General features: G+C 45.2%; 1 protein-coding gene across 2 annotated transcripts in view; it reads right to left on the bottom strand.

The window, feature by feature from the left end:
- Window positions 1-3,124: 3,124 nt before the first annotated feature.
- TLNRD1 (talin rod domain containing 1) overlaps window positions 3,125-24,764 on the bottom strand; it is a 117,395-nt gene continuing 95,755 nt past the window's right edge. For both annotated transcript variants that reach the window (XM_069625851.1, XM_069625852.1), the window contains one exon: window positions 3,125-5,651. In XM_069625851.1, coding sequence (XP_069481952.1) covers window positions 3,681-4,808 — 1,128 coding nt within the window. In that variant the 5' untranslated portion in view covers window positions 4,809-5,651 and the 3' untranslated portion in view covers window positions 3,125-3,680. The remainder of the gene's footprint in view (window positions 5,652-24,764) is intronic.

Genomic DNA, 24,764 nt, shown 5'->3' with positions numbered 1-24,764 from the left:
GCTCCTTGGAACCAAGCGATGCGCTATAGTGTTTTGGGTGTGGTAGCCTAGGAACTACTTTACCTCGACTACTTTCTTGAAACTATTTAAACCACACCTGACTTGGATAGCACACTTCGCGTTACTTTGCAATTCTGCAACGTGACGCTCATTGTGTTCAGCTGTACCCACGAACCTCGGAAGAACAGCATCTGTAAAGAGACAAAAGGACATTGTTAAAAGCAGCATATTACCTGTAATTTCATCGTTAGCTGCCCACAGCTCCTGTGAACAGCATCCTAGGATCAGCGCGTTTCCCGGACCGGCGGATCTGCAAATAAGGAAGAAACAAGGCATTCGACACAACAAATTGTGCCGAAAAGTGTACCTCGCAAGTCGCCACTCGACCAGCATCGCCTCGGGATTTCATACACCGGGTGAGCACCGCGATCTATGGGAAAGAAAAGACAACAGGTTAGCAAAGGCAAGGCATCATAGCGCCTACTTACCGCATCAAAGCACTCTTTATACACCATCATTTACCGGCGAGACCCAATTCAGCCAAGGCATCACATTGAACTTCCGCGCACCTAAGGAAGAGAAAAAGACATTATTTAAACCAAGAAAGGCATGCAAGAATAATATACAGCAGCAATAAGACCTACCTGAAAGACTCGAAACAGGCCGGCATCAGTGAACTAACTATATCGCATTCACCCACAAAGGACAACACGCCCCTGCCAAGAAGGCAGGACGGAGAGCACACCTGAACTAACAACAAGGTGAGGAGAGATCCAGAGGGGCTGCAGGAATACAGAGTGGTGAGGGGTTGCTTACCCCAGTTGCTCAGTTTTGAACATTGCCCACCTGTATTCCAGGCAGAACTTCCCCGCTGGTCACACCTGGGAACCGCAGAGAAGGATACCAGAGTCCCTACGGCTGGGTGGCGTCCCTGTGGCTACCAGGTGAGCGTAACAGCCACTCTACCAAGTTCCTGAGCTAGTACAGACGGATACCAAGAGTTGGGGGATCTACAAACCACTGTGATAGCTTACTAAAGTCTTACTGCCAGTAGGACTTCAGGAAAACTCCCCTAACGGAGTGCTTTTAACATTCAGGTCCAACTTCAAGATGAAGCACCAGAGGACGAAGAAATGCAGACTTTCACAATGCAGATCCCTTCAAGACAATTCACGAAGGGAGGAAGTGGAGTTCTAACGACAGTCACCATTTGCAGGTGATGACACGTGATCTTCCAGTCGTGCTCACAGATGCAGCACCAGTACAGCACCCCTTGATGCTAGGAACCTACAATATCAGGAGAAGGCGACTCCTGGCACAAGCTTGCGACCACCAAAGGTGCGGGCTTGAACGTGGAATGTCGATGTCTTTGCGAGGTAGCCAACAAGGGAGCTGGTTATTGCACTGGGCAGTCCAGGGATACTTCCAAAGGGGGCATGCAACCTCAAGTATACAAGACTAGTTGGTCCCACTGGAACAAGGGCTGAAGCACTGACAAGGGTCTTCGGAGATCTTGCAAAGGAACGGGGCTTCACTGGGCCAGTGATTGTAGAGGATGCTGCTCCACTGCAGAAGACGCGCTCGGGTCGTCAGCGGGCTGCTCTTTGTCGCAGGATTTTTGGCTTCAACATAGATCTGAAAAATGTCTGCAAGAGTCCTCAACTTAACCAAATTCTGGGCTGGAAACACATCCAAGCTCACCAATGGAAAAAATGTGCTACATTCAAACAGCCAGTAGTTTAATTGCTCAACCAGGAACAACTACTGGTTTCACATCTACCCAGCAGCAGCCTCTCTGGCACAAAGGGATGTGGACTGGGACCGAACAGTCCCAGACCCCTCCTTTGGGCTCACCAACACAAGGCGCACTAACCCACGAAAGCAGCAACATTCCCAGGCTAAGTGCATGACCTTCTATGGGATTTCTTGACCTGTGAAGGCAGGAAGGCAGCCAAACTACAAAATGGCCAAAGAACAAGCTAACACACCTTGTGGCACAGCCAACTTAGGTTGCTAGCCACCTTTAGTAGCCATTTGCAATAAACAGAAGTAAAAACAGAAACATTTTACTGCTGCCTCCAGCTTGTGTTGGGCACATATAAAAAGTGTCCAAACCCCCAAAAATTGAGGATACAAAGTATCCCTGTTGCGCTGCATTAGAAGATGCAGTGTGCAGTTGCCAAAACACAAGAATACAAAGAGCAACAAAGTTTCTCAGTACAGACAGTCTGATGGATTAGCCATTTTCCCCATAACAATGTGCAAAAGGCATGGGAAGTGAAGCCGAAGGCTGTACTTCCCTTCCAAAAATCAGGGCCGGTACAAAAACCCAGAAGAAGTAGTGTGTTCCTTTGAAATCAACGGAGTGAAAGGAGCATAAGAGAACAGGTACATGCTGCAAACTCGTAGTTGAAGCAAACGTAAGGCAGAGCACGGTACAGAGACATTCTCCCGAAGAGGCTTTAGATTAAGCCTGGCTGGGAGGAGAGAGTAAAACCAAAGAATCCAGAAAAATAACAGCCCCCCCCCGCCCCAACATTGATTTTCCACTTAACACCTCTGCCTCCAACATTTTATTTATTAAGAAAGAGCAGCATCCAGTATTACCTTCTGCTTCATCTGTACCAAATGCTCTTGGTTCCTGGTCACTGGAAGAACAGTCACTGCCACTGCTAAAACATCCATGCAATCAAATCCATTGGGTGAAGAACAATGATGCATCACACAAAAACACATTTATCTTATCCAACAGCTTTTTCATTCGCAAAGGGAAACATGCATGCAATTGCTAATCTGTAGGCACACTATGTTGTGAGCTTGTAGCCTTTGTTTACTACAGCTGGCTGGCTTTTCCTTCATTAGTGCCGCAAAAGCCAGCACAGGAGGGCCTCCATTTCACAAAATGGCTGCGCCCCTGCGCTTGCTTTTTCGAATTCTGAGCTTGAATAGCTCAAAATTTTACATAGGAAGTTTTAAAAACGGAGGATGCTAGTGTTTTTTTTTTATGTGGCCTATCTATTTTTTAAATAAAAAATTTTACTAGACCATCCCTTTAACAGCATAATTGCAGAACAATTAAAACATTTTCTCTGCAAGTGACAAATTAACCCAACGACATTCTAAGAATTTTTTTTCAGCCTTTGCATGAAACATTTTAATAAAAGAAATAAATACTCCAGTACATGCAAGATAAAAAACGGACATGTTAAAGACAAGCTGCTTCCGCTATAGTGTAAAGTTTAGGAACACTCACAGTATCTCTGATCCCCGACCCAAGCTGTAAAATCAAACACATGGAAACAGAATCACAAAGCCCTCTTTTCCAACAGACTCCCACACATATCCATTCAGTTCCAAACGAAGAATTTAAGTAAAGCATTCAAATGAGCCGCATCCAGCAGCAAAACTACATCTGAATGTTTCTGCAGCTGAGGTAACCATTTCTTGGACAAATAATTTTCTTTAAAAAGAAAAACTAGCAGTAACAACTGGATCGTCAGTGTTTTTTTGAAGCACAAGGCTTGACTGTACCCAGCACAATTCAAGCTCCATTTACATAAAACAGTCCTAACAGCCAATGGTCTGTGCTGTTCACTTTGTTGGACTAAGAGCACAAAAGCATTCCACTGAAAATCCTGTGGTATACAAAAAGGGGGTTATTTGTCCTTAGTAAAATAACGTTAATTCACAGAATTGGAGTTTACTGGTGGTAAAGTTCTGGGCGAAGATCTTTCTCTAAGTGCCTGAGATAATAAATTGCACCCATCAGAAACAGCACATGCAGAGCTTCTTAACCGGTCCTTATAATCAGTCATTTTGCTGCTATTTTCTGGGTGTTGGGCTATATCCCTGAGGCATTGGGTCAGAAACACACAAGCAGAAACCACACTCATAGCACCTCCTAAAATAGCGGTTTGCACCGCTTTACCCTCTGGATTGATAATGGCAGCTTTGCCTAAAAACTGGGGCTCAGTGGCAAAGCCTACCAAAGCATGAACTGCTTGCACCAATGGGCTACTGAATAAAACACATCTGTTCCTTGTCAGTTCACTTGGAGAAGTCTTGACCTCTTTCACACATGCCAAGAGGGCAGTAGCACAGGTGCTCATACACTTCACACTGAGTTTAAACTGCTCTTTAGCAAACTTGTCCTTGGACTTCTCGCTGGCCAGGATACACACATCTGTCAGGAACTTCAAATTCTTAGAAATGTTTTGGGATACCTCCAAAAGAAGTTGGGGAGTGAGATCGGTCAAGGGCGCAGTTTTTAAGACTGCACAACTCTGTTCCACTTCATGTCTGCATCTAGTGACCTTGTAGCGGTCCACCAGGCCCGTAAGAGCAGCTTGAGTACCTGGGGGTTCCACGGCAGCCAGGTAAGCAGCATGGGCTGAACATTCTGTGAGGGAAACAACCAAGTCCCCCATTTCTCCCAAACTGTCCCCCACCTCCACGAAGCGTCCCATGTTGAGTTGGCTCTGAACATCATGGGTGAGTATAGAGAGCCCTTTTGTCCGGGCAATGATTGTGTCTCTGCACTTGTCAAAGGACTCTCCAAAAACTGATAAGCTCTCTGTGATAACTGGCCTGGTTTCACTGGACAGCAGGAGCAGGTCTGCTACTAGCTGCATTTTCATCTTGCACTGATCACAAATGAGGGCAAGTTTCCTCCTGTGGGGAGAGTTGCTGCTTGAATGACTAGAAACCTCGCTTGGGGACTTTCCAGAGCCCCCACTAGCCATAGTGCCTGGCAGGGTCTGTGCATGCCTCTTGCAATGTGAAGAGGACCAAGCAGTTATAAAAACCATAAGCAGACCTCAGAGCATATCGTGCATCATTCCAGTAGCTTTAAACCTCCATGCAGCATGAGGGGACATCCACAGACCTTGAGCCGCATGCTGTTGAGGCCATAACATGGTCTCTGAAAATGTCCAAGACACAAGGACGATGGTTCGGTTGCAGAAATTGAATGGCGCCGCTACAGAATTGAAAATCATCTCTTTCTGAAAGATTGACAGCAGGTGTCATTGGTAGTCACTTTTTTACTTCATAAAGAGGTATTTGTATGGCAGCTGACAAATAACTACGCAACTTTCTTGCTTACACCTTGTCAGCCAAAATTGGTTTTCCTTTGGTCTTGGCCATGAGCACTTCTCTTCTGAAGGAAACGTCAGACTGGTACCACTGCAGATTTAGCTTCCAGCAGCAGAAAAACAAGTCACCATGAATGTAGGATACATTGTTTAAATAGTCCACACAAAGAAAGAAGCAAATTACTGACTTCAGGACCACAGTACGAAATATGGCCGGAGAGTAGGTCTTCCGTCAGTACTCTCCAAATAAATCCTGGAGCAACACATTTCTTCCTGTTCCTCTATGGGCATAGCTCTTGTATTATATATATTTTTTAATCAAGCTTGTTCTCTTCCACCAGGCGTTCAGACTGGTCACTAAAACTGGCCAAGTGGTTTAATGGTTTTCAGTTTCCACCCAACAGGAAATTGTAGATTTTTAAAACAGATTTTTCTTTCAAGTCAAGATCTTCTGAACTACAACTTCAGGGGCTATTTTACCACAAAAGCATTTGTTTTCTTTGTTCTTAGTTGCTTGGATGTACCGCAGCAGTCATTCAATAATCCCGGAATTTAAATCTATAAGAAATAAAAGAATCTTAAGTTATAAGGGAGTAGATTTATCTCAAATGTACAGACTACTGCAAATTATCATCCTGTTACACTTGTGTTGGCATTTAAGATCAAGGTGCCCTTTCGATTGGGTAAAATACAAATGAATTAAAATGAATAAAGCAAACAACTCGGTGTTAACACCATGTCAAACACTGGGCCGTACATCACCAAGGTTACTAGTTCAAGAAAAGGGTGACAAGAACTGCAAACCACATGAAAGCACAGATGCCATTTTTGCTCCAATTGCAGTTGTGCATAAAAAAAACATGTAACCGACACATGACAACTACTTCACACCTAAAGAGGTTCCCAGGTAAATGCTAGTAACTCTGATAAGTACCTCATTTTAAGCACTTAACTAATTGGGCTTTTACCTTCTCAGGGCAAAACCTCGAAATCGCCGTCATTTCTTCAGCATTAAAAATATGTACACATGCATTAGGTCTCTTTCAGTGCAAATTGTAGGTCTTTACGGCATTGACAGTTCTTTCATTTAAAAGTAAGACATTTTCTCATTTTCCCATTTTTTGGAGATCGATGTATAAAATATCTTCAATGCAACACCAAACCCCTATTTTCTGGATCTTTGTATGAAGCTTCTGTCAGTTGGGGGCAAGCATAGTAGTGCATACGTCAACATAGAACGCTACATGCTGCCAACAACTGGGTAACATTCCAATTTGAGTAAGAAAGCAGAAGTCACCAGTGTAATAATACAAAAAGGCAATTTTCTCATTCCAAACTCACAAACAAGAATACGGACCAAAATCAAAGTTATATTTCAGATTGCCAAAGTCTAACAAAGCAATACATTTGTACTTTCAACTAAATCTTCTGATTGAGGTAGGCTGGTCTTACTGCAGAGTCAGAAGCAATGCAAACCTAAACAACGTTCACTTGCCTGACCTCAAGTACAACTGAGCTATGCAATGAATAGCATAAAGGTTGCATTGTTCGCTTCACTACAACCGAGGCCAATCTACAACCTGTAAATAAAACCTGTATTGTAGTGTGAAGTTGCTTTCTTTTCATGAAATAGAGATACATCATGTAAACATCTACTGTGCAACAAGTAACGGATTCCTTATTCCAGTAATCTTTAAACCATGGATTCTTCGGAATCCGATATTCAAAAAAGGTAGCGATTTTCTAGATCACATATTGTCCTCAACTGTGCTTTAATTACACACAGAGGGGCTGTGATCTACTCACTGTCTTTCCTGCAATTTTTATGTTTAGCATTAAAACGTTTTCTGTGCTTCTACATCTTTTAGGAGGGCCACGAGGAGGGGCAGACTTTATGGGAGTAGACTGGGCTATTGAGAAAATGCTAAAGAGAGTAAATCATGTGAAATTAAATAACACGTATCATTGCTTCTAGAACCACTTTCACAATTTAGTTAATCCGAGGCTCTCACGTGCGAACTACATGCGTGAACTCTATGCAAAAAGGACGAAAGGACTAGCACACTCGTCCTTGGCATTAAAGAGGACCGTCAGCGGACCTCACCTCCTGTTGAGCAACGTAGAACGCTACTGCTCACATCACGAAGGACACAGTGTAAAGAATAAAAGAGCCCTAACATTGGAGTATTTGATCCCGAAGAGTGCCTGGCTTAAATGTATCCATAAAATGCCAAAATGCTATTTACCAATATATGTTCGGAATGAAAAAAGCCTAAACACTTCTAAAGCACGGATGGTCCAATTAGCCAAAGTGTGCTAAAATACACTCGCTCATCATTGGAATTCCAATCATGGAAGAATCTTTGTATATTTGAACTCAGTGCCCAAATTGTGTAACTATTGCAACATTCGCTCTTTACCAATTTAAAAAGTGTGTTTCTTTTAGATTCTATTGTAACACTTACCAGCATTAAATGTTCATTGCAGTTATGAAACATGTAGTTGCAGTTATGAAACATGTAGTGTACGCAAGGTTGATACTTAGTTATTACTAGAAGATTAGTTGTACAGGACAAAAACTATTTTTTAGCTAAGATTCTTTTTGTTATTCCTTTTACGTCATGGTGAATTGCATCAGCATATTAGTAGAATGGAATACTATAATGATATCTGTTGCGGTACAATAGTACAAACGCATTCTGTATTCAATGTAGTGGCTGCAGAAATTGTGGTGGCATTATGGGGCAAACACCGAAAGCAAAAGCAGCAGAGTACCACTCAAGGGAGTTGTTGCAGTTTTTCATGGGAGCCAGTGACTCCTAACTGAATCCGGCACTGGCAAAGCCAAGTTTTGGGATTTGTGATGGCACAGTGTGATGAACTCGGCATATGATCGCAGTGACTCGAAAATGTCTAAGATTCATGCACACGGTTAGTGGCTTCGTCAATGCTAGTTAACAGACCCTCTTTACAAAGAACACTTATAAAATCAAGCGGACAAAGGCACACTCATTAATACATGTTCATTACACCAGTAGTGTATTTGCAGCTGCACTTCTGCTATTAACTCTCAACAGGCCACTCAGAAATATCAGTGTGACATTACTGCTTTTTTTTTTAATTATTGATTTTAAACAAGAACTAAACAGCAACGATCCCCCTCAGCGACACCCCCCCCCCCCCAGTCCCAGCAAAATCACTGCATACTTGGCCCAGCGTTCTCTCCCACCACTCCCCTCAGCATGGCAGGTCGGCCGCTTCTCACAGTCCTGCCTCTGGTCCGTGCACAGGCCGGGTGGGAGCGGATTTGCCTTGGGGCAGCTGCCAGTGCTGTCCCGATCGAGTTCAGGAAGCAGATCGGGGCTCAGATAGCCCTCATTTCGGGCCGGCACTAGCTGATGCCACTCCCTGGGTGCTCCTGCACCAAAAGCTGTGCGTGTTTCTAAGGCAAAGTCTCTGCAAGCAGGATAATATCAGGATTATGTACGGGCAGCAAAGCGAGCTCCCGCAGACTAGGTCTTCATGGTTTGCCCACTGGCCACACCCCGTCCGACATTACTGCTTGATAAAGCTAGCTCAAAGAGATCCGAGGATTCATTTTGGGAGGGGAGTTACAGCTAGTTAGTGGGTATTAGCTTGGCTATGGCAGGCAATTAGTGACTGCACAACTAAACATCACCCACAAGCTGTGTGTCCCTCTTCATGTCACGCCCCTCATAGTAGTACTCCATCCAATGAAATCTGCTTATAGGGGGCACTTAACCCAAAATTAAAATAAATGAGCTGCAATCTGATTTTTTGGTCTAACACAACCAAAGCAGGAGTTGGCTGCCATTTATGTCTTCAACGTCAGAGCAGTAGTTCAAGCTTCTTTAGCTTGCTGCTAAAGTTGGAGAAACGCTTGCAATAGACACCTTTGTGCTGGACTGAAGTTTCACATTTCAAATAAATTATGGGGGAAGGAGGAATGAACGTTTGCCTGCGAGTGATGGGCGAGGGTATGTTTGTCAACTAAGAGATAGGGGGGATTATTTTTGGTTTATGACTTTTATAGTTTGTTGTTTTGTGTTCTCTGGGGCATTGACGCAAACCCTCTCCCTGTGTGGTCTCTGGGCCATTGTGGCCACCCTTTCCTTTGTCTCCGGAGCAATTTGTCACTAGTTTATTCCCTTAAAGAGAGAATGGTTGATACCCGGTAATATAGATGCCATGTTCAGTGCTCAGCTGGCATGCCTGCAGCTAAAATGGAGCAAGCCTATAGCCAGGATTCAGCTAAATGTGTTAAGTAGAGTGAACATACAGAGAAAACGGGGGATTCCCACTATCAGGTTCATTTGATCAGGGGGAACCAAATTCTGTCCGGGTCCTACTATAAAACTAATCAAAATGAATGGTCAGCCTTGGCACTATAAAGTAAAGGAGCATCACAAAGAAGAATCACTCTTGCAAAAGCACAGGGAAGAAAAGGCTAAAATTAGAGAAAGTTGGTAACAGTATTTTGTTGCTGGGCTTCGCCTGGCTAATAAAAATGTTTTCATGATTGGAAATGTAAAAATATGTCTAAATTAATGCCTAGTGCACATGTATAGTTGCATTTAGAGAAGGATCTAAACACAGAAGCAGTTGACAACAATGTTCCCTCTAATTATTTTACTGTATGTGCAGAACTGGTTGGCTGTCGTGTGCACATTATTTTCTATGGGTGCAACTGACTAATGAGGTAAGTCACTTGTGAGCAACGTGTAGTTAGTGAGGTACTGTCTGTCAACTGCAATTCTTTACAAATCTGTGTAAAAGTTGTATCTTACAAAACTTTTTTCAAAACACAGGCTAAAAAAAGTGATGTTTTTAAGACAACTTATCAACTAGTCCAGACTTCAAGATCTGCCACAGTACCTAGCAAAAGTACTCCTATGCAGAGAAAAGGGTGTTGTATGCCACTGGAAAAACATTGTTTATTACAAAAAACAAATCTCATAATTGATGTAGCTGTCAAACAATTCAGACAGAATACAATATTTGCAGATGGAATAATGGCAACTAAAAGGAATGCGTCAGAAAATGTGCCAATAGGAGTTCATGTGCTACTTTAATGAAGTAATGCAAGGACCAGGAGACCATGCATTGTTTGTGTAAGGATGTGTATGTGCTATAATGATAATTGCTTCAGAATAAATGCACCTCAGAATATGATGGGCAAAGTTTCTGGTCCTCTGGCAACTATCCACATTACAATGTCCTGCAAGTTGTGACAACACTTACTCAAAACAAGCCTTATAGCTAAGAGACATATACACCTTCTATTTTAACTCCCTAAAAACAAGAAAATGTACCCAACAAAAAAGTGAAATAATGAACATGCTTCTACACACAAAGCTGCACCGATAGGTTTTCAAGTTAGTTACCAGCAGAACAGTGCAGGAAGCAACTCTAAGATTGCTGCCCAATCTCAAAAAGAATTTTAAAGAGGAAAGAACATTTTAATAAGCAAATATCCCCATTGGTAAAGCGAATTACTTTTTTACTCCTTAAAAAAAAATAATTTGAATCCAAGTAGGGAGTAAAACCTGATCAGAGCCCTGCTTGATGATTTGTTGATCACCAAAGAGTGTTCTCAAGTGCCCTTCCACCTGTACTCCCGCATTCCCCATCTCCTGTGCTAGTCTCCATTACTACTTGACAACACTGTAAAAAGAGGGATTGTAGCAGTAAACACTCACTGGGATATTTACATACCAACAATTTGTTGCAAGCAAACATTTGTTTCATGATATTATGTGCATTTAATGAAAATGTGATCAATCTGCATGTACACAATTATTTGTCAGTGCATACAAAATTTCTTGCAACATAACCCAACCCTACAGTATTATACAAGTGCACAGTGAAGCGGTTTCTGTACAGCAGGAAGTTACCATCCAATGTGTTATGGTCTATGCCCAATGGAACTGTGAAGACTTGGAAAGGATGCAGATTGTGTGTAAAGCATTCTACTATCTGAATATACATAATCCTAATATTATACAGAACTAATGGCAGGCATAGTCCATACGCATTATCCCTTGCAGGCCGAGAAAATATTGCAACGTAGCACTCTACTTAAGGGTATTGTTAGCAGTGCTAAAGTAGGAGACGGTGAGCATAACCTTTGTCTCCTCAAAATCATTAGAGGGCAAATCAATATTTGAGTTTCATAGTGTACAAAGAAGGACACATCGGCTAAGGATACACATCCAAGTAGCCTGCTTAATTAATCAGCATCAAATATTTGGCTGATAGTTGGGTTACATAGTGTGGGTGAAGCTTTTAGTAAAGCACCATGAGCAACACAAATCCTGGTGCTTGAACGTTATTACAAGAAATATAAAACAAGTGGATGTAGGTACAGGTTGGGTAACCGCTCGTGGAGCCAAAAGAGGAAGAGTGAAGTCTGATATCTAAATGTGTTCTGGGACAGAAGTTACAGTCAAAGGGAGTCCATTAAGAGTCCTGGGTGGGGAGGGAATATTATTTGGTTAATGTGTTTAGGCATACCGTGGTTAGATTCTGCTATTCATAAAGCCACTTTTTCATATTCGTTTTTCACCTCTTCTGGGTGTATTCTCTGCTTGGGCTTTTAGGTTTTTAAGGTCACGCTTGCACAGTAGGGTAATGCAAATGAGCTATACCAGAATATCAAGATTAGTTTGTTATTTTGAGAGAAAGCAAATGTCAGGTTTTTGTGTGCGTTGTGTACCGTATTACATTTTTTTGAATAGTTGAGAATGGTCAGTGTGCACTGCTAAAAATATGAGCTGCACCCAGTAGCAAGCTGGGCAAGTACACATGTACACAGTTTAGAGGGAACATTGGTTGACACTGCAATTAGCTTAGTTTCACTGACTGCAAAAGCAAGCCCCTAGCAGGAAATAATGACCCATCACGTAGTCAACGTCTCCCAACTGAACCTACGCAACACTTGGAAATCCTTGCAAGTTATGGAAAGAAGGATACAGTCCCTAACATTCAGTCGGAAGCAATTGCTGCAGTGAAGTTCCCGAGTCTTATAATGTCACTGGGTTTGAATGGATTACAAAGCCAAAGGGACTAAGGAACAAACCACCTATTAGCATTATTTGCGTTCTCATTTTGCAACCAATTGGACTAGTTCTGGCAGTACCATCTCCTATCAAAAGGAACAAACTATGTTGCAAACAAAAACCTACAAACTGAGAAACATTGCTTACCAATGTAGCGATTTAGAGCCATCTAAATATGCGTGGAGAGAGTGCCAACAGTGGGCCATGTATACAGCAGTGTCTTTACACTCACAGTCAACATGATTTAACCAATCATGGCAAACGCACCTGGATTAAAAAAAAAAATAGCAACACACAAGAAGAAGCCCTATAGATAATAAATCCTTGTAGCAAAATATTGATGGTATATCTTTTGCATGTGCAATCACATTATCTTAAAAGGCATGAAGGGTGCCCTATGAAGGACCAAGTGTCAAACATTTTTAAGAGAACTCATGTTCTTATTCTACCAACATCTACATTAGCACAGGCCATTCAAATATCAGTGGGTTCCATCAAAACACTGAGGAAAAAGGGATAGAGGTGGGCACCACATGGGTTTCTTAAACTTCAAAAACTTTTTCCGAAGTGTTATGTCAGTAAGAGGCGCTACCGGACTGTAGAACCGTCCTTTGACACCAGGAACCACATAACACAGAAACCCAACAAAAAGCTGGATAAGCTCACCCAGCTAAGTCTGGTGCTCTCACAATGCTCACATCGAGCTTCTAGTTATTTCAATAGCAGTTTAAGGTAAATTATTATCATACAACCAATTCTTGTAGTCAAAAAATCAGTAGTTCTTATAATTCCTTAGTTATAAAAGTGAATTGTTTTTATTCAGCATGGGTCCTCTAATTAGAAGTTAGTTGGAAGCATTCTCCACCCCCTTCCCCCCCCAAAGTCTAAACATGGCTAGATAGCCTTTGCATTTTGGAGCACATTTTTGATAGAATTGCAAAATCTGTTATAGGTGGACACCAACCTGTTGCTGGGAGCGTGAGACAGTGTTGGAACATACAGAGAGTGCTAAGAAACATAGCTCCCCTCTTGGACACATTTCCAGGAATATCATGCCCATGGCATGCCACAGAATCTGACTTACTGGAAATAAAGAACCAGCTAAATGAGATCAGACACTTGGAAACCAGTCCTACTACTAGTCCTAGATCTCAGCAGCGTTCGACCTGGTCGACCACAAGATCCTCTGGCAACACCCGTCAGCCAACTCCTCATCGGAAGCAACAAGTTGGAAGGCAGTTCCTGGAAGGTAGAACAATCAAACTTTATAAGCACTATATAAATGTAAAAATAAATAGGGCTTCTGGCGTTACTGAATGTTTAGCAGAGATTAACAGATTTTGCAGAAATATAACTGAAAAACGAGATAGGACTGTGCACTGAAACAATGTTAAACTCACCTTCATTAGAGAGAAACTCATACATGAAATTGGCATACATAAATAAATCTCAATGGAATGTTAGTGACTGTTGGGTATGTAATCATCTACCACACCTTTCAGAAGACACTTATTCCCTTCTTGCTGTTTCGACATGACTAAGGACCAATAAAATACCAAGAACGCTTAGGTACATCCCTCACACCACTCCCCTCTGTATGGAAGAGGTGGGATAATGGCGGGAATCACAACTTTTGCATATTAATTCCCCATTGCATTTTCTTTCGTTCATTGAAGAAAAGAAGAAACGCCTGGTGAGTTCTTTACTTTTTAGGGCACCCCAGCCGGAGGACTCCTTCCCAGGGTCTCCACGGTCCGGAGGAGCATTGACCGCTCTGTCACCAGGGCTTGCCCTGAGGTGCCTTCTGGGCCTAAAAAGTGTACAGAGTTTTCTCCACGGGTCTCCGTAAGGGGCCTGTGGACACCGGAGTGCAATCCGAGGCCCCTCCTGTGGGGACTGCTTGTAGACCTAGTTCTACTGAATCGTGGGGTACCCGAGCTCGCTCCGAGGCCTCCTTATTGGCTTCCCTCAAAATTACCGGGGTGCGCCCGAGGCCTCGGCTGGGCTTGGTGATACCGAACGTATGTTCGAGGCCCGCCGTGAAGAGGCTTCTACCGGACCTGGGTCCGAGGTCCCTTGTACTGACACCAAGGCAACCAACAGTTCTGAGAGGCCTGAGAAGGGCTTATCGGTGAAAGGTGTTTCTCACCGTTCCCGCTCTTGTGGCGACGCCAGAACCGTTGAAGGGGCAAGGAGTGAGTTTTCAAACCTTAGTTCCTCCTTTACCAGCATCGCCGAGGTCATTCCTGTGAAGGCTAGTTTGGCTATTGGTATGTCGCAGAAACATCTCAGGCCACATAGTACCGGCTCGGCTGAGGTTCCTTGTGTAAAGGCTAAAATGAAGACCCCCTGATCCACCGATGGGGACCCCCTGCCTCACTTCCACACAGTTGAGGACAAAATGGCGGCCGTTCCAGCCAAGACCATGGCGGCCATTTTGGGCGCTACCACTACAACTACGCCATCGGCCTCAGGTGTAGGGATTGGTTCTGTTGGTGAACATAAGGTTCTGTGTGCGCATCCGTTTCGTCCGGTTTGCGACTGGAATGCTTGGATGCCCCTTCCGCACAACATCTCGCTGCCTGTGGGTTTGGCACCCTTGATTTATGTGGACACCTCTGGGGATGGGCCTGCTTGGCAACCGTCCCCTCTGCGTCCCTGGAATTATCCCCCTCATGAGAGGCCTTCTCCGCCAGCTCCAAAGCTTTCTCCGGAGCACGCTTTTTTCGGCAAATTTCAGGTACTCATGCGTACCGACCCCATGAGGGAGAATTTCAAGGGTCTTTTTAGGGAGATATGCCCGCCTGTGCCACCGGTTCCACCTGGGCCTTTACAGTCCAGGCCTGCAGCATCCTCTTCTACAACGGCTACTCAGGTTCTGGGGAAAGGACAAGCTCCTCGACTCCCTTGAGAGGAAGATTTTCGCTAACTCGGCCATGCAGCTACGGCAGGCCAATGCAGAACTGGTGTTAGCGGGGGCAAATATGAAGATGTGGAAAGGTCTGTCGAGTTCATTCCGGTCGAGAAGCTCGAGGACTTTTAGGCGGAATGGTCGGATGCCCGGATCTGCTGGAGGCCGGGGCTCATCATGTTGACACTTCGGCTCGGGACCTTAGGCTTGGAGTTGATACATCTCGGTAGGCTTGGTTGCACGCCACCAAGTTCTCAAAGGAGGTGCAGGACAAAGTGCTGGACCTGCCGTTTGCCGGTAAGGAGCCATTTCATTCCTCAACTGATGTGGAGCTGACCAAAATGAAGGACAGCACCCAGACAGCCAAGTCCTTGTCCGTCCTGGTTAAAACCCCTTATTAGAACCCAGAGACCGTTGTCACAAAGCCGGCCCTCTGGTTTTAGGGGGTTTCTAGAACGGAAATCCCTCAGAGTGGATACCCCTTCAGGGAATTCCCGCCAGAGGCAGCAGCGGACTCGGTTTTTCTCCTGTTCCTCAGCCTCCTCCTCAGGTTCAGGTGGTAGCACCACCGAAAAACCTGCCAAATGAAGGTTCTCCACGCTCGCACGAGACCCCGGTGGGAGGACACATTGCGTCTCATTGGGAGGCGTGGCAGACCATCACCGAAGACCGGTGGGTCTGGTCAGTCGCTCGGGTGGGCTTCCGCTTACCTCTACCCCCTACCCCACCCTTCAACCCTCCTTTCCAGCAGACGAGGTTCAGAAGTTGCTGGACCTCAGAGCAGTGGAACCCGTTCCCCTAGGGGAGCGAGGGGAGGGCTTCTACTCCCGACGGTTTACGGTGCCCAAACCCAACCAAGCTGGCCTGCGCACCATCCTAGACCTTTCCTAGTTCAATCTTTTCCTACCCCAAGAGAAATTCAAGATGACCACACCCGGCCAGATACGGTCCTCTTTACAGATGGGCAATTGGCTCAGCGTGGTGGACCTTCAGGATGCGTACATGCATATACTGATCTGGAATCCACACAGGAGATCCCTCTGTTTCTCTGTGGGAGAGGAGCATTTCCAGTTTGAAGTGCTTCCTTTTGGCCGCAGCTTGGGGCTGCGTGTCTTCACAAAGATGTCGGTGATTGCAGCTTATCTTCATCTGCAGGGTATCCATGTGTATCCGTATTTGGACTATTGGCTCTTACGTTGCCCTTGCCCGGTGAAGGCCGCGTGCAATCTGCAGTCTCTCCTCCAACTCCTGTTCCATCTCGGGCTGTCGGTGAACTGGCGGAAATCTTCCATGACTGTCTCTCAGGACTTGATTTTCCTGGGTTTTCGCTGGAACACGATCGACTGCAGAGTTTACCTGACCGGGGACAGAATGGCTGATGTTGGCCACGTGTCAGATTTTTGCACAGTCGGAGAGCATGTCTGCCTGGTGGTTCCAGAAGCTTCTGGGACTCATGGCTTCCTGTGTCTTGGCCTTACCTCTCGCTCGTCTCAAGATGAGGCGGACTCGGATGGCTCTTCTGAGTTCTTGGCGTCAGGCAATGGATCCGGACTCCAAGTTGATATTGATTCCAGCTTCCATGAGAGCGGGCCTTGAGTGGTGGTCGTCTCTCAGCATACCGTCGGTGGGTGTGGGCTTTCAGGACCCAACCCCGATGGGGACGGTCACGCCGGACCTCTCCCTACTGGGGTGGGGTGCGACGTATCTTCTTCAGGTCTGACTTTTGGTTGCCCCAGGACAAGTTCCTTCATATAAATCATCTGGAGCTCCTAGCAATTTTCCTAGCACTCAAGGCGTTCAGACCGGTCATTGCCAACAAAGTGGTCCGTATCGGCACGGACAATGTGGTGTCAATGTATTGCATCAACACGCAAGAGGGGGGGGGGGGGCACCAAGTCTCCCTTTGGGAGTGGGCAGTTCGTCATGGTGTCTGGCTGGTAGCAGTACACATCCCGGGCCAGCTGAACGTTACGGCAGACGTCCTCAGTCGCCGGACAATGGTCAGCTACGAATGAGCTGAAGGCAGAGATCCTCTCATGGATTTTCCTGCGTTGGGGCATGCCGGTGGTGGACCGCTTTGCGACATCGGCAAACAAACTTCCTCTGTACGTCTCCAGGAATGCCTCACTGGGCAATGCTCTCGAGATTCCTTGGCACAACATGAGGGCCTATGCTTTCCCGCCTCTGCCTACAATTCATCAGATGATTTGCAAGCTATACAACACTGACCTGTTCGCTTATGCTCATAGCCCCGTGGTGGCCAGCCAGGTTCTGGTTCTCAGAACCTCCACACCTGTCGGTGAGTGCACCGATCAGGCTACCAGTGACTCCCGATCTGCTTCACCAGGGCGGTCAGCAGCTGTGGCACCCCTCCCCACAATCGTTCAGCTTGGCGGCATGGTGCCGGAGTTCAGGTCCTTGGAACATCTCAACCTGTCTGCTAATAACATGCGCATTATTCAGGCAGCCAGGAAACCCTCGACCAGGTCTCAGTATAGGAGCAAATGGCTTCGGTTCTGTCATTGGTGCTTAGACAAACAGCGAGACCCAAGGGGGTAGGGGGGCTGGGGGGCTACGATTGACACTGCTGTCCTTCGTATTCCACCTAGCAGAGTCGGGCATTCACGTTTTGTCATGCAGAACGTATCTGTCGGCAGTATCCGCCTATCTATCCACGGACCAATGATCTTATTCTCTGACTAAACCAGTGATTAGGAGACATTTTGCAGGTTTGACGCGCCTTTATCCTCCCCGATTCGGAAACCGCACCAGATGTGGGATCCAAACGTGGTCCTTATGGCATTGTGCCATAAACCCTTTGAACCAATGGCCACGGTGGACCTTAAGTACCTTTCGTGGAAGGTGCCTTTTTTGGTTGCGATTAGTACAGCGAGGCGCATGAGTGAGCTCCAGGCTATGTCAGTGGAGCATCCCCTTTTGGTTTTCCACAAGGATAAGGTGGTCCTACGGACAAATCCTTCCTTCCTGCCAAAGGTGGTCTCTGATATCCATCTGAATCAATCTCCACGACGGTCTTTTTTCCGAACCCTGCTTCAGACACGGTAAGGTTTCTGCATTGTTTTGATGATCGAAGGGCTCTTAAGTTCTATTTAGACAGATCAGAATTTAGGAGCTCTTCTCAACTATTTGTGATCTTTGGTAATCCACAAGGTAGACAGGCCTCTAAGGCGTTTATCTCCAGATGGATTGCGGCCTGCATTAGAGAGTCTTACACGGTCTAAGGGTTGCAGCCTCCCAAAGGTATTCATGCACACCTGGCGCGGGGCAAGGCAGCAGCTGTTGCCTTTCAGAAATATGTCCCCTGGGAGAACATTGCAAAAGCGGCTACATGGGCCTCCCCATATGCTTTTTGTAAGCATTATTGTCTCGACCTGAGCTCCAGTTTTGATGCTCAGTTTGGCCAGGCTGTGTTGAGAACCTTTTTCAGTAAGGGGTTTTCCATCCACCCGTAGTTCCTGTAAGGAGTGCTTGGGAATCTCCCATAAGAATGGAGGAAAGGGGACGGGACGTAGGAGTATAACCAGGTTACTCACCGTAGTGACCACCTTATTCCTAGTCCATAATCTCCTTTCCTCCATACGCCCGCCTTCCCCTCTAATAAGGTTCCTCTGATATTGCTTAACGGTCTCTGACCTGGCGATAGAAAAGGACTAATGGGCGATGCGGAGCTGAGATGGGCCGGGTTACGGCTGCGTGCGGTACCCCGCGTAGAAAGAGAGGAGGGACAAAAAATGTTTGCAAAGATTTCTTGATGCTTTACAAAGTGCTCCGGTCCCGTCCCACAGGACGGAGGAATGTCCCATAAGTATGGAGGAAAGGGGACGGGACGTAGGAGTAATATAGTATCACGTTTGCAATATTGAGTTTAAGGAAGGCAACTATGAAGGAAAGATCAGAACAGACTAATAAGTAGATTTTAGGAACATTTATATTCTCCCAAAGGGATGCAGGCAGTCAATTATCCCAGCATTAAAGCGTTCAACATTTAAAACCTGTAAGGGAACAAGCACTGCCAAAGCAAATAGGTTCAGAAAGAGACCATTAGGGAGCCATGACAGCCAAAGTCAATGGACAAAGTCAAGTTTTGATGCTCTCCGAAAAATTTTCAATAGTCAGTGTTCAAAAACAAAAATCACAGCAACTCAAAATGCCAAAATAAAGAGTCACTTTTAGAAAGCACAAGCTGTAAGGCCAATGCAGGCAAGTTAAAGTCAACTTCGTGTAGGGTTAAATCACACTCCCAAAGATAGGAAGCACCCCAAATGGCAAAAGGATAAAATACCCAAGCCCCACAGTACCTTGAGAATGAAGGTGTTCCAGCTGGTTGCTTTCATGGTGCAGTGCAGTAGACCCTTGTTCCTGGTCCTTGGTCGTGTTGAAAAAAGGGGACGTCTGGAGGGCTCCTGCGGCAGCACTCAACAGAGGGAATTGGCAGCAACAGCAATAGATTTCTGTAGATTCAGTGGCTTTGTGGTCTTAGCGCCTTTTTCTCAGCGCCAATGAAGAACAAAAAGCTCTGTTTGGGTTTCCTTGATCCCCTCGGTCCTGGACTCTGGTGGGGGTACTCTGGATGTGGGTTTCTTGCTTCTGTAGGGTTCTTTGGATGCCCACAAAGATTTGGCTGGATTCAGACTTCGGAAGACAATGCACTCACAAGTGGTCTGGGTACCCCGGGTATTGAGCTTCTGCAGTATAAGAAAGTTGCAACAAGACGGGGGTTGCAACAAAATAGAGTTTGTCTCGAGGCTAGTTGGTCTCACCAGCCTAAGGGAGGAAGTCATCCTTTACGGGTCTTCCCCGTCAATTCCAAAATGGGTTAAGCACAGCTGCAGGGCTTCACCCGGCACTTCACGGTTCAGGAGGGTGCTGCTGGCGTCTTCTCTAGTCTTCTGTTTCGGATGTTGTCCACCAATGGTCAACTCTGCTCTTAGTGCCAAAAACCTCACTTTTTATGCAAGTTCCCATTCATTCACTTGTAGGCCAAGTAAATGATATTGCGATGTTGCTCTCCACTTAAAGAGTAATGGTAGAAATGCCAAAGTAGGAGACTGTGCATCACATTTGGCGTCTCACAATCATTCGAGGTAAAATTCATATTTGAGTTACATAATGCGTTAACTTGCAAGAGGACCGCTTCAAAGAACTTGCGTGTCATATGTAGAAGGAAGACAAAGTGTGGGATAAGGTTGCACATCCACTTAGTCTGATTACTTACAGCCAGTATCTTAGATTTGAGCTGGAATATCAACAATTGTTAGTTATTCTAAGAGAACGAAAAAGGTCAGGTAATTGCTGTGGCTTGTTCCTTATAAAATCTTTTTGAATAGGGGCAATTGTCTGTGTGCGCTGTTAAAAATCCTCCGAGCGGCACCCAGAACGAAGCCGGGCAAGTGCACGTGCGCACAGCTTAGAGGGACCATTGGTCCAGAGAGAAGATGATCTTGCTCCAATAGGCATAGTTCAGGAAAGCAAATTCACGGCTGCGTTCTTTAGTCTATCAGTTCCTTGAATGCAGATGGCCCTAATGCACGCACTTTGTGGCACCGTTCGTCCACATGTTCCCACTAATGAGCAAGTATATTAATGATGTTCAAGGCTTTACTTTACAAACATTGCTTTGATCATGCCCCATCAAATATATACTTTAGTAAATGTTGCGAACACTGATTTAGTCTCTTTATCCTGTTAACCATCACTCCTAATTCTACTGCTACCGTATCTGCCCTTAAACCGGTTTTAAAAAATCCAACATATTTTCATTCAACAGTTTCCATGGTCATGTAGTCCTTAGTGCATCCCACAGCCTGACAAGTCTTTTGGATTCCATTTATTTTATATACAACGTGTAGAAGCATGGTTGCATTTCATTTGGACTCATTGTTACGTAGTGATTGGGGTTATAAATAAAACAATGGTGTGCAAGGTACTTCTGTCCATTAAACAATTTCCCATTCTGAAATGGTAACATCTCGTTGCATATATAGAGCATATACTTGGTGGAAGACTTGGAGCCCAAGTGCGTCAAGTCATCCCAACGCCTGTAAGATCTACTTTCCAAGTGCAACTGTTGTAGACGTGGGTTTCAAGGGTGCCCAAGACATTCACTGAGCATTAGATCTGCAAAGATAGCCACTGGTGAAATTTAGGTGCATTCCCACAACAGAACGATGGCTGAATAAATCTGGATGTAGCCATCCTATGCTACATTCTGGCATCTCAGAAGTAGCCATAGTATGGTACACCACTCACTGCCTCAGCTTTCAGATGGATTCATAGCTGGGCCTGAAGAAGCAAGTACAATACGGAAGAACTGAATTTGTCTTGCAATACGATGGTTGAATCTAGGTAAATTACCACTCCACCTCCCCAACGCGCAGAGCAGATGTAAGGCAGACAGCATCTATTAAATAACAAGACTCTCACCACAGGAAGGCCACCGCTTCTGCAGACCGGACACAACGAAAAGCTACAGGATAACATAAGGAGAGACAGACACGTTAAACATACACAAGGGAAGACCAAACCACAGGATACCATGAGTCACCTCAGGAAAGCCCTGGTTACACTGAACCAAATACAAACAAACTACCAGAAAAACGTTTAAACCCGTACAGAGACAACCACACAGGACCCAATGAGGAAACCAAACAGAACATAACAGGGAGGCTGCCACCTCTGTGAATCCAATACAAGGACACAACCAAGGGAGCCACAAGGAGAGACAGCCACACAGAATCTCACAAGAAACACATAGGACCCCAAGCTAAAAATAACGAGACAAAAAAAAAGACCCTACAAAGAACCATATAGGACCCTAAACCCACACGTCACCACAGGAGGCTACTGCCTTTGTGAACCAGACAAGGCTCAACCAAACGAGCCTAAAAGGAAAGACGGCGTAAAGGACCCAACAAGAGGGGAACTAACCAAAGGAGGTGCCCACAAACACGAAAGATATTTACCCAGAAATAGGAATCCAACAGGACCCACAAGACCTAATTAGAACCACCCATTGCCAGTGGGAGGCCGTGCCACTTTGAATCCCATACAGTTATACCACGAGTCACTCTAAGATAAAGCTTGGGGAACATCAGGGAAGCTTGCCAACTGTGAACCCCACATTTCCAACTACAAAAACCACAGGCTCCCACAAAGAAGAACAAGCCGAAGGAATCACAGGGAGACTGCGAATACCACGCAATCTACAAAACACAGGTCCCCACAAGGGAAGAACAAACTTCTAGAATCACAGGGAGGTTCTAGCAACCATGAACCCAACACAATTACAAACTGACTGGAAACCCACAGGAAGAAGCGACAGTACGATGCAAGAACCAACAAACCCAGACCAACACAGATCAAAAGAGGGACACCCCACCACTGAGAATCCAATACAAACACGTTACCTTTAAGCAACCGCAAGAAGAGACAGCCACACAAGAACCCTCAAAAGAAGACTGAACCAAGCAACACAAGGAGCCCACAACCACCGGAACACCCTACTTGTGGGGTATCTCAGCATCCAGTAAAACCTGCCCCGCAACAAGTCCCCACCCTAGAGGAAAAGCCTCTCATTACAGCACCCCCTCAATATACCATGCACTAGGAAAAGCTGACGCACAAGAACAAAACACACCGGAATACCACACCAGGAAATTGACACACCATGGGACAACACCTGCATGTTCAACAGAAAAAAGCCCATTCATGAGAACAAGACCAAAATCACTATCCAACACCACTTGTCAACCCGCCAACGACCCAGACAACCACAGATACTCGACAAAATGAAGCACATTAGCAGGATAAGGGATGAGTGTAAGTCACCAAATTTCGTCCAAACATTGCTACTACAAGAAACAGGAAGCAGTCTTGGTGGTTGGCATGACAACTGGAAATGATGTATTTGTGTTTTGTATTTATTTTATTTCTATAGCGCACCAGGCCCAGGGGCAACCGGGCGCATAACTTGGATACAACATGATGAAAGCATAACATGGCAGTATAAATGTTTTTACAGGAGAATTTCAAAATATACAAACAGGAGAATAGCAGTAAGAAGATAAGCAGAATGCATATAGAAGAGTCTGTCAAAGTGCAAGTAGGGCAGTGAGCCAGTGTTAGATGTCTTGGGACACATGGGACATGTGCCATACAATCACCAAAGGACAAAGTACACATTCCTGTAGTAATGAGCGAATGTAATCCAGTAGTGGCTTGTTTGACAGTACTCTAATGGTTGAAAATGTTAAAGGTCACGTGCCTGTGAGACTTTAGCCGAGTGATCTGTTGGGAGACTGAGACTAAGGCAGCCAGGGAGGCCTCCGATTCACGAGACAGTCTAGCTGCCTTTGTTGTTTGCCGTCAGTCCTCCACATACACACACTGAAAGTATTGTACACACCGGCGCACAGGCAGACTTTGCCCTTGGTTTTCAAGGCACGGTGGTCGCATGGAGTGAAAAGGATCTCAATCAGAAGGAAATAAAAAAACACCCTTTTCTCTTTACAGTTCAGCCTATTCACGGAAGAGAGAAAACCAGTGTTCGCAGGCATACAGAAACCCTCATAAAGGAAGGCATTAAAAGGGTGTTTCTCAACAGTCTATGGGCAATCATTGATCTGCAACCATGGGGGATGCATGTCTGAAGGAGAATGAAGAATTGCCTGTGAGCTTCACGTCACAGTCCGCTGCCATTGAGAGAAAGAAACTGCAAGCACGTTATACATATGTGGGCATTCTGTGTAGGGTCTGGGGTGCTTTTTAAATGTCAACAGGATAAGTTTCCCAGCCGCTCCCCCTTTGGTGCCGCCTTAGTCCCCAAATGGAATCCGAGGCGCTGTGTCTGCCTCTGCTAAAACTTGTTTCCTCCTCCAATTAAAGACGCAGCAGTATGGGCAGAGCCTGATACCGGAGTGAAGCAGGCATGGCCCTGCAACTCTATCCTGTCCCAGGAATGCAGGTCACGCATGGCTTGCACAGCCTTGCCCGTCATTGATAGAGTTTGGTGAGGCAATTAATGCATAATGAATACTGTTCCGCTTGAGTTCCCCCTCCACCCCTAGCCCCCCCCAACTTAAATATATTTACATATCTGTTTGCTGACTAGCTAACAATTAACTGTGCAAACAAGTTAAACATTCAAGTATTAAATGATTTTTTAAATTTAAATAATTTAATAATTAAATGGTACTTGCGCCAGACAGGCATATAATTAGTAAGCAAACTATTTTTCAATTTTTTATGATGCTATTAATAAGGCAACAGCAGCCAAAGTGGGAGTAATCCCATACCTCATCAAAAATAAAATGCATATATATATATCTAATAGGGTGCTGCACCGGGTAATTTATGCCCAACTTTGGAGTGCCTCACTGTAGGCTACTCCCCCCCTTTCCCCACTGTGGGATTGGGTGTGAGTCTGTTCCTTGCAAACCTGATGACTACAGCTACCAGAAGTCCTTGCAGCAGAATCCTCACTAAGTGTTAACACCTGCACTTGCTGTGAGCTGCAAGTTAAGACAGCCTCCCTGATGACGTGTATTGGCACAGAAACCGGTCGGAGGAGAACACCTGTGGCTGAGAAGGTTTACTGTGCAGGGAACTGGAGTGCGCCCCTCTCCTCTTTTTTTCACTATATATATATATATATATATATAT

Source organism: Ambystoma mexicanum, chromosome 6p (assembly GCF_040938575.1).
Source record: "Ambystoma mexicanum isolate Mex_15411 chromosome 6p, UKY_AmexF1_1, whole genome shotgun sequence".
Lineage (NCBI taxonomy): Eukaryota > Metazoa > Chordata > Amphibia > Caudata > Ambystomatidae > Ambystoma > Ambystoma mexicanum.
Note: the sequence above shows the minus strand (reverse complement) of the source record. Positions and strands in the feature narration are given on the sequence as shown.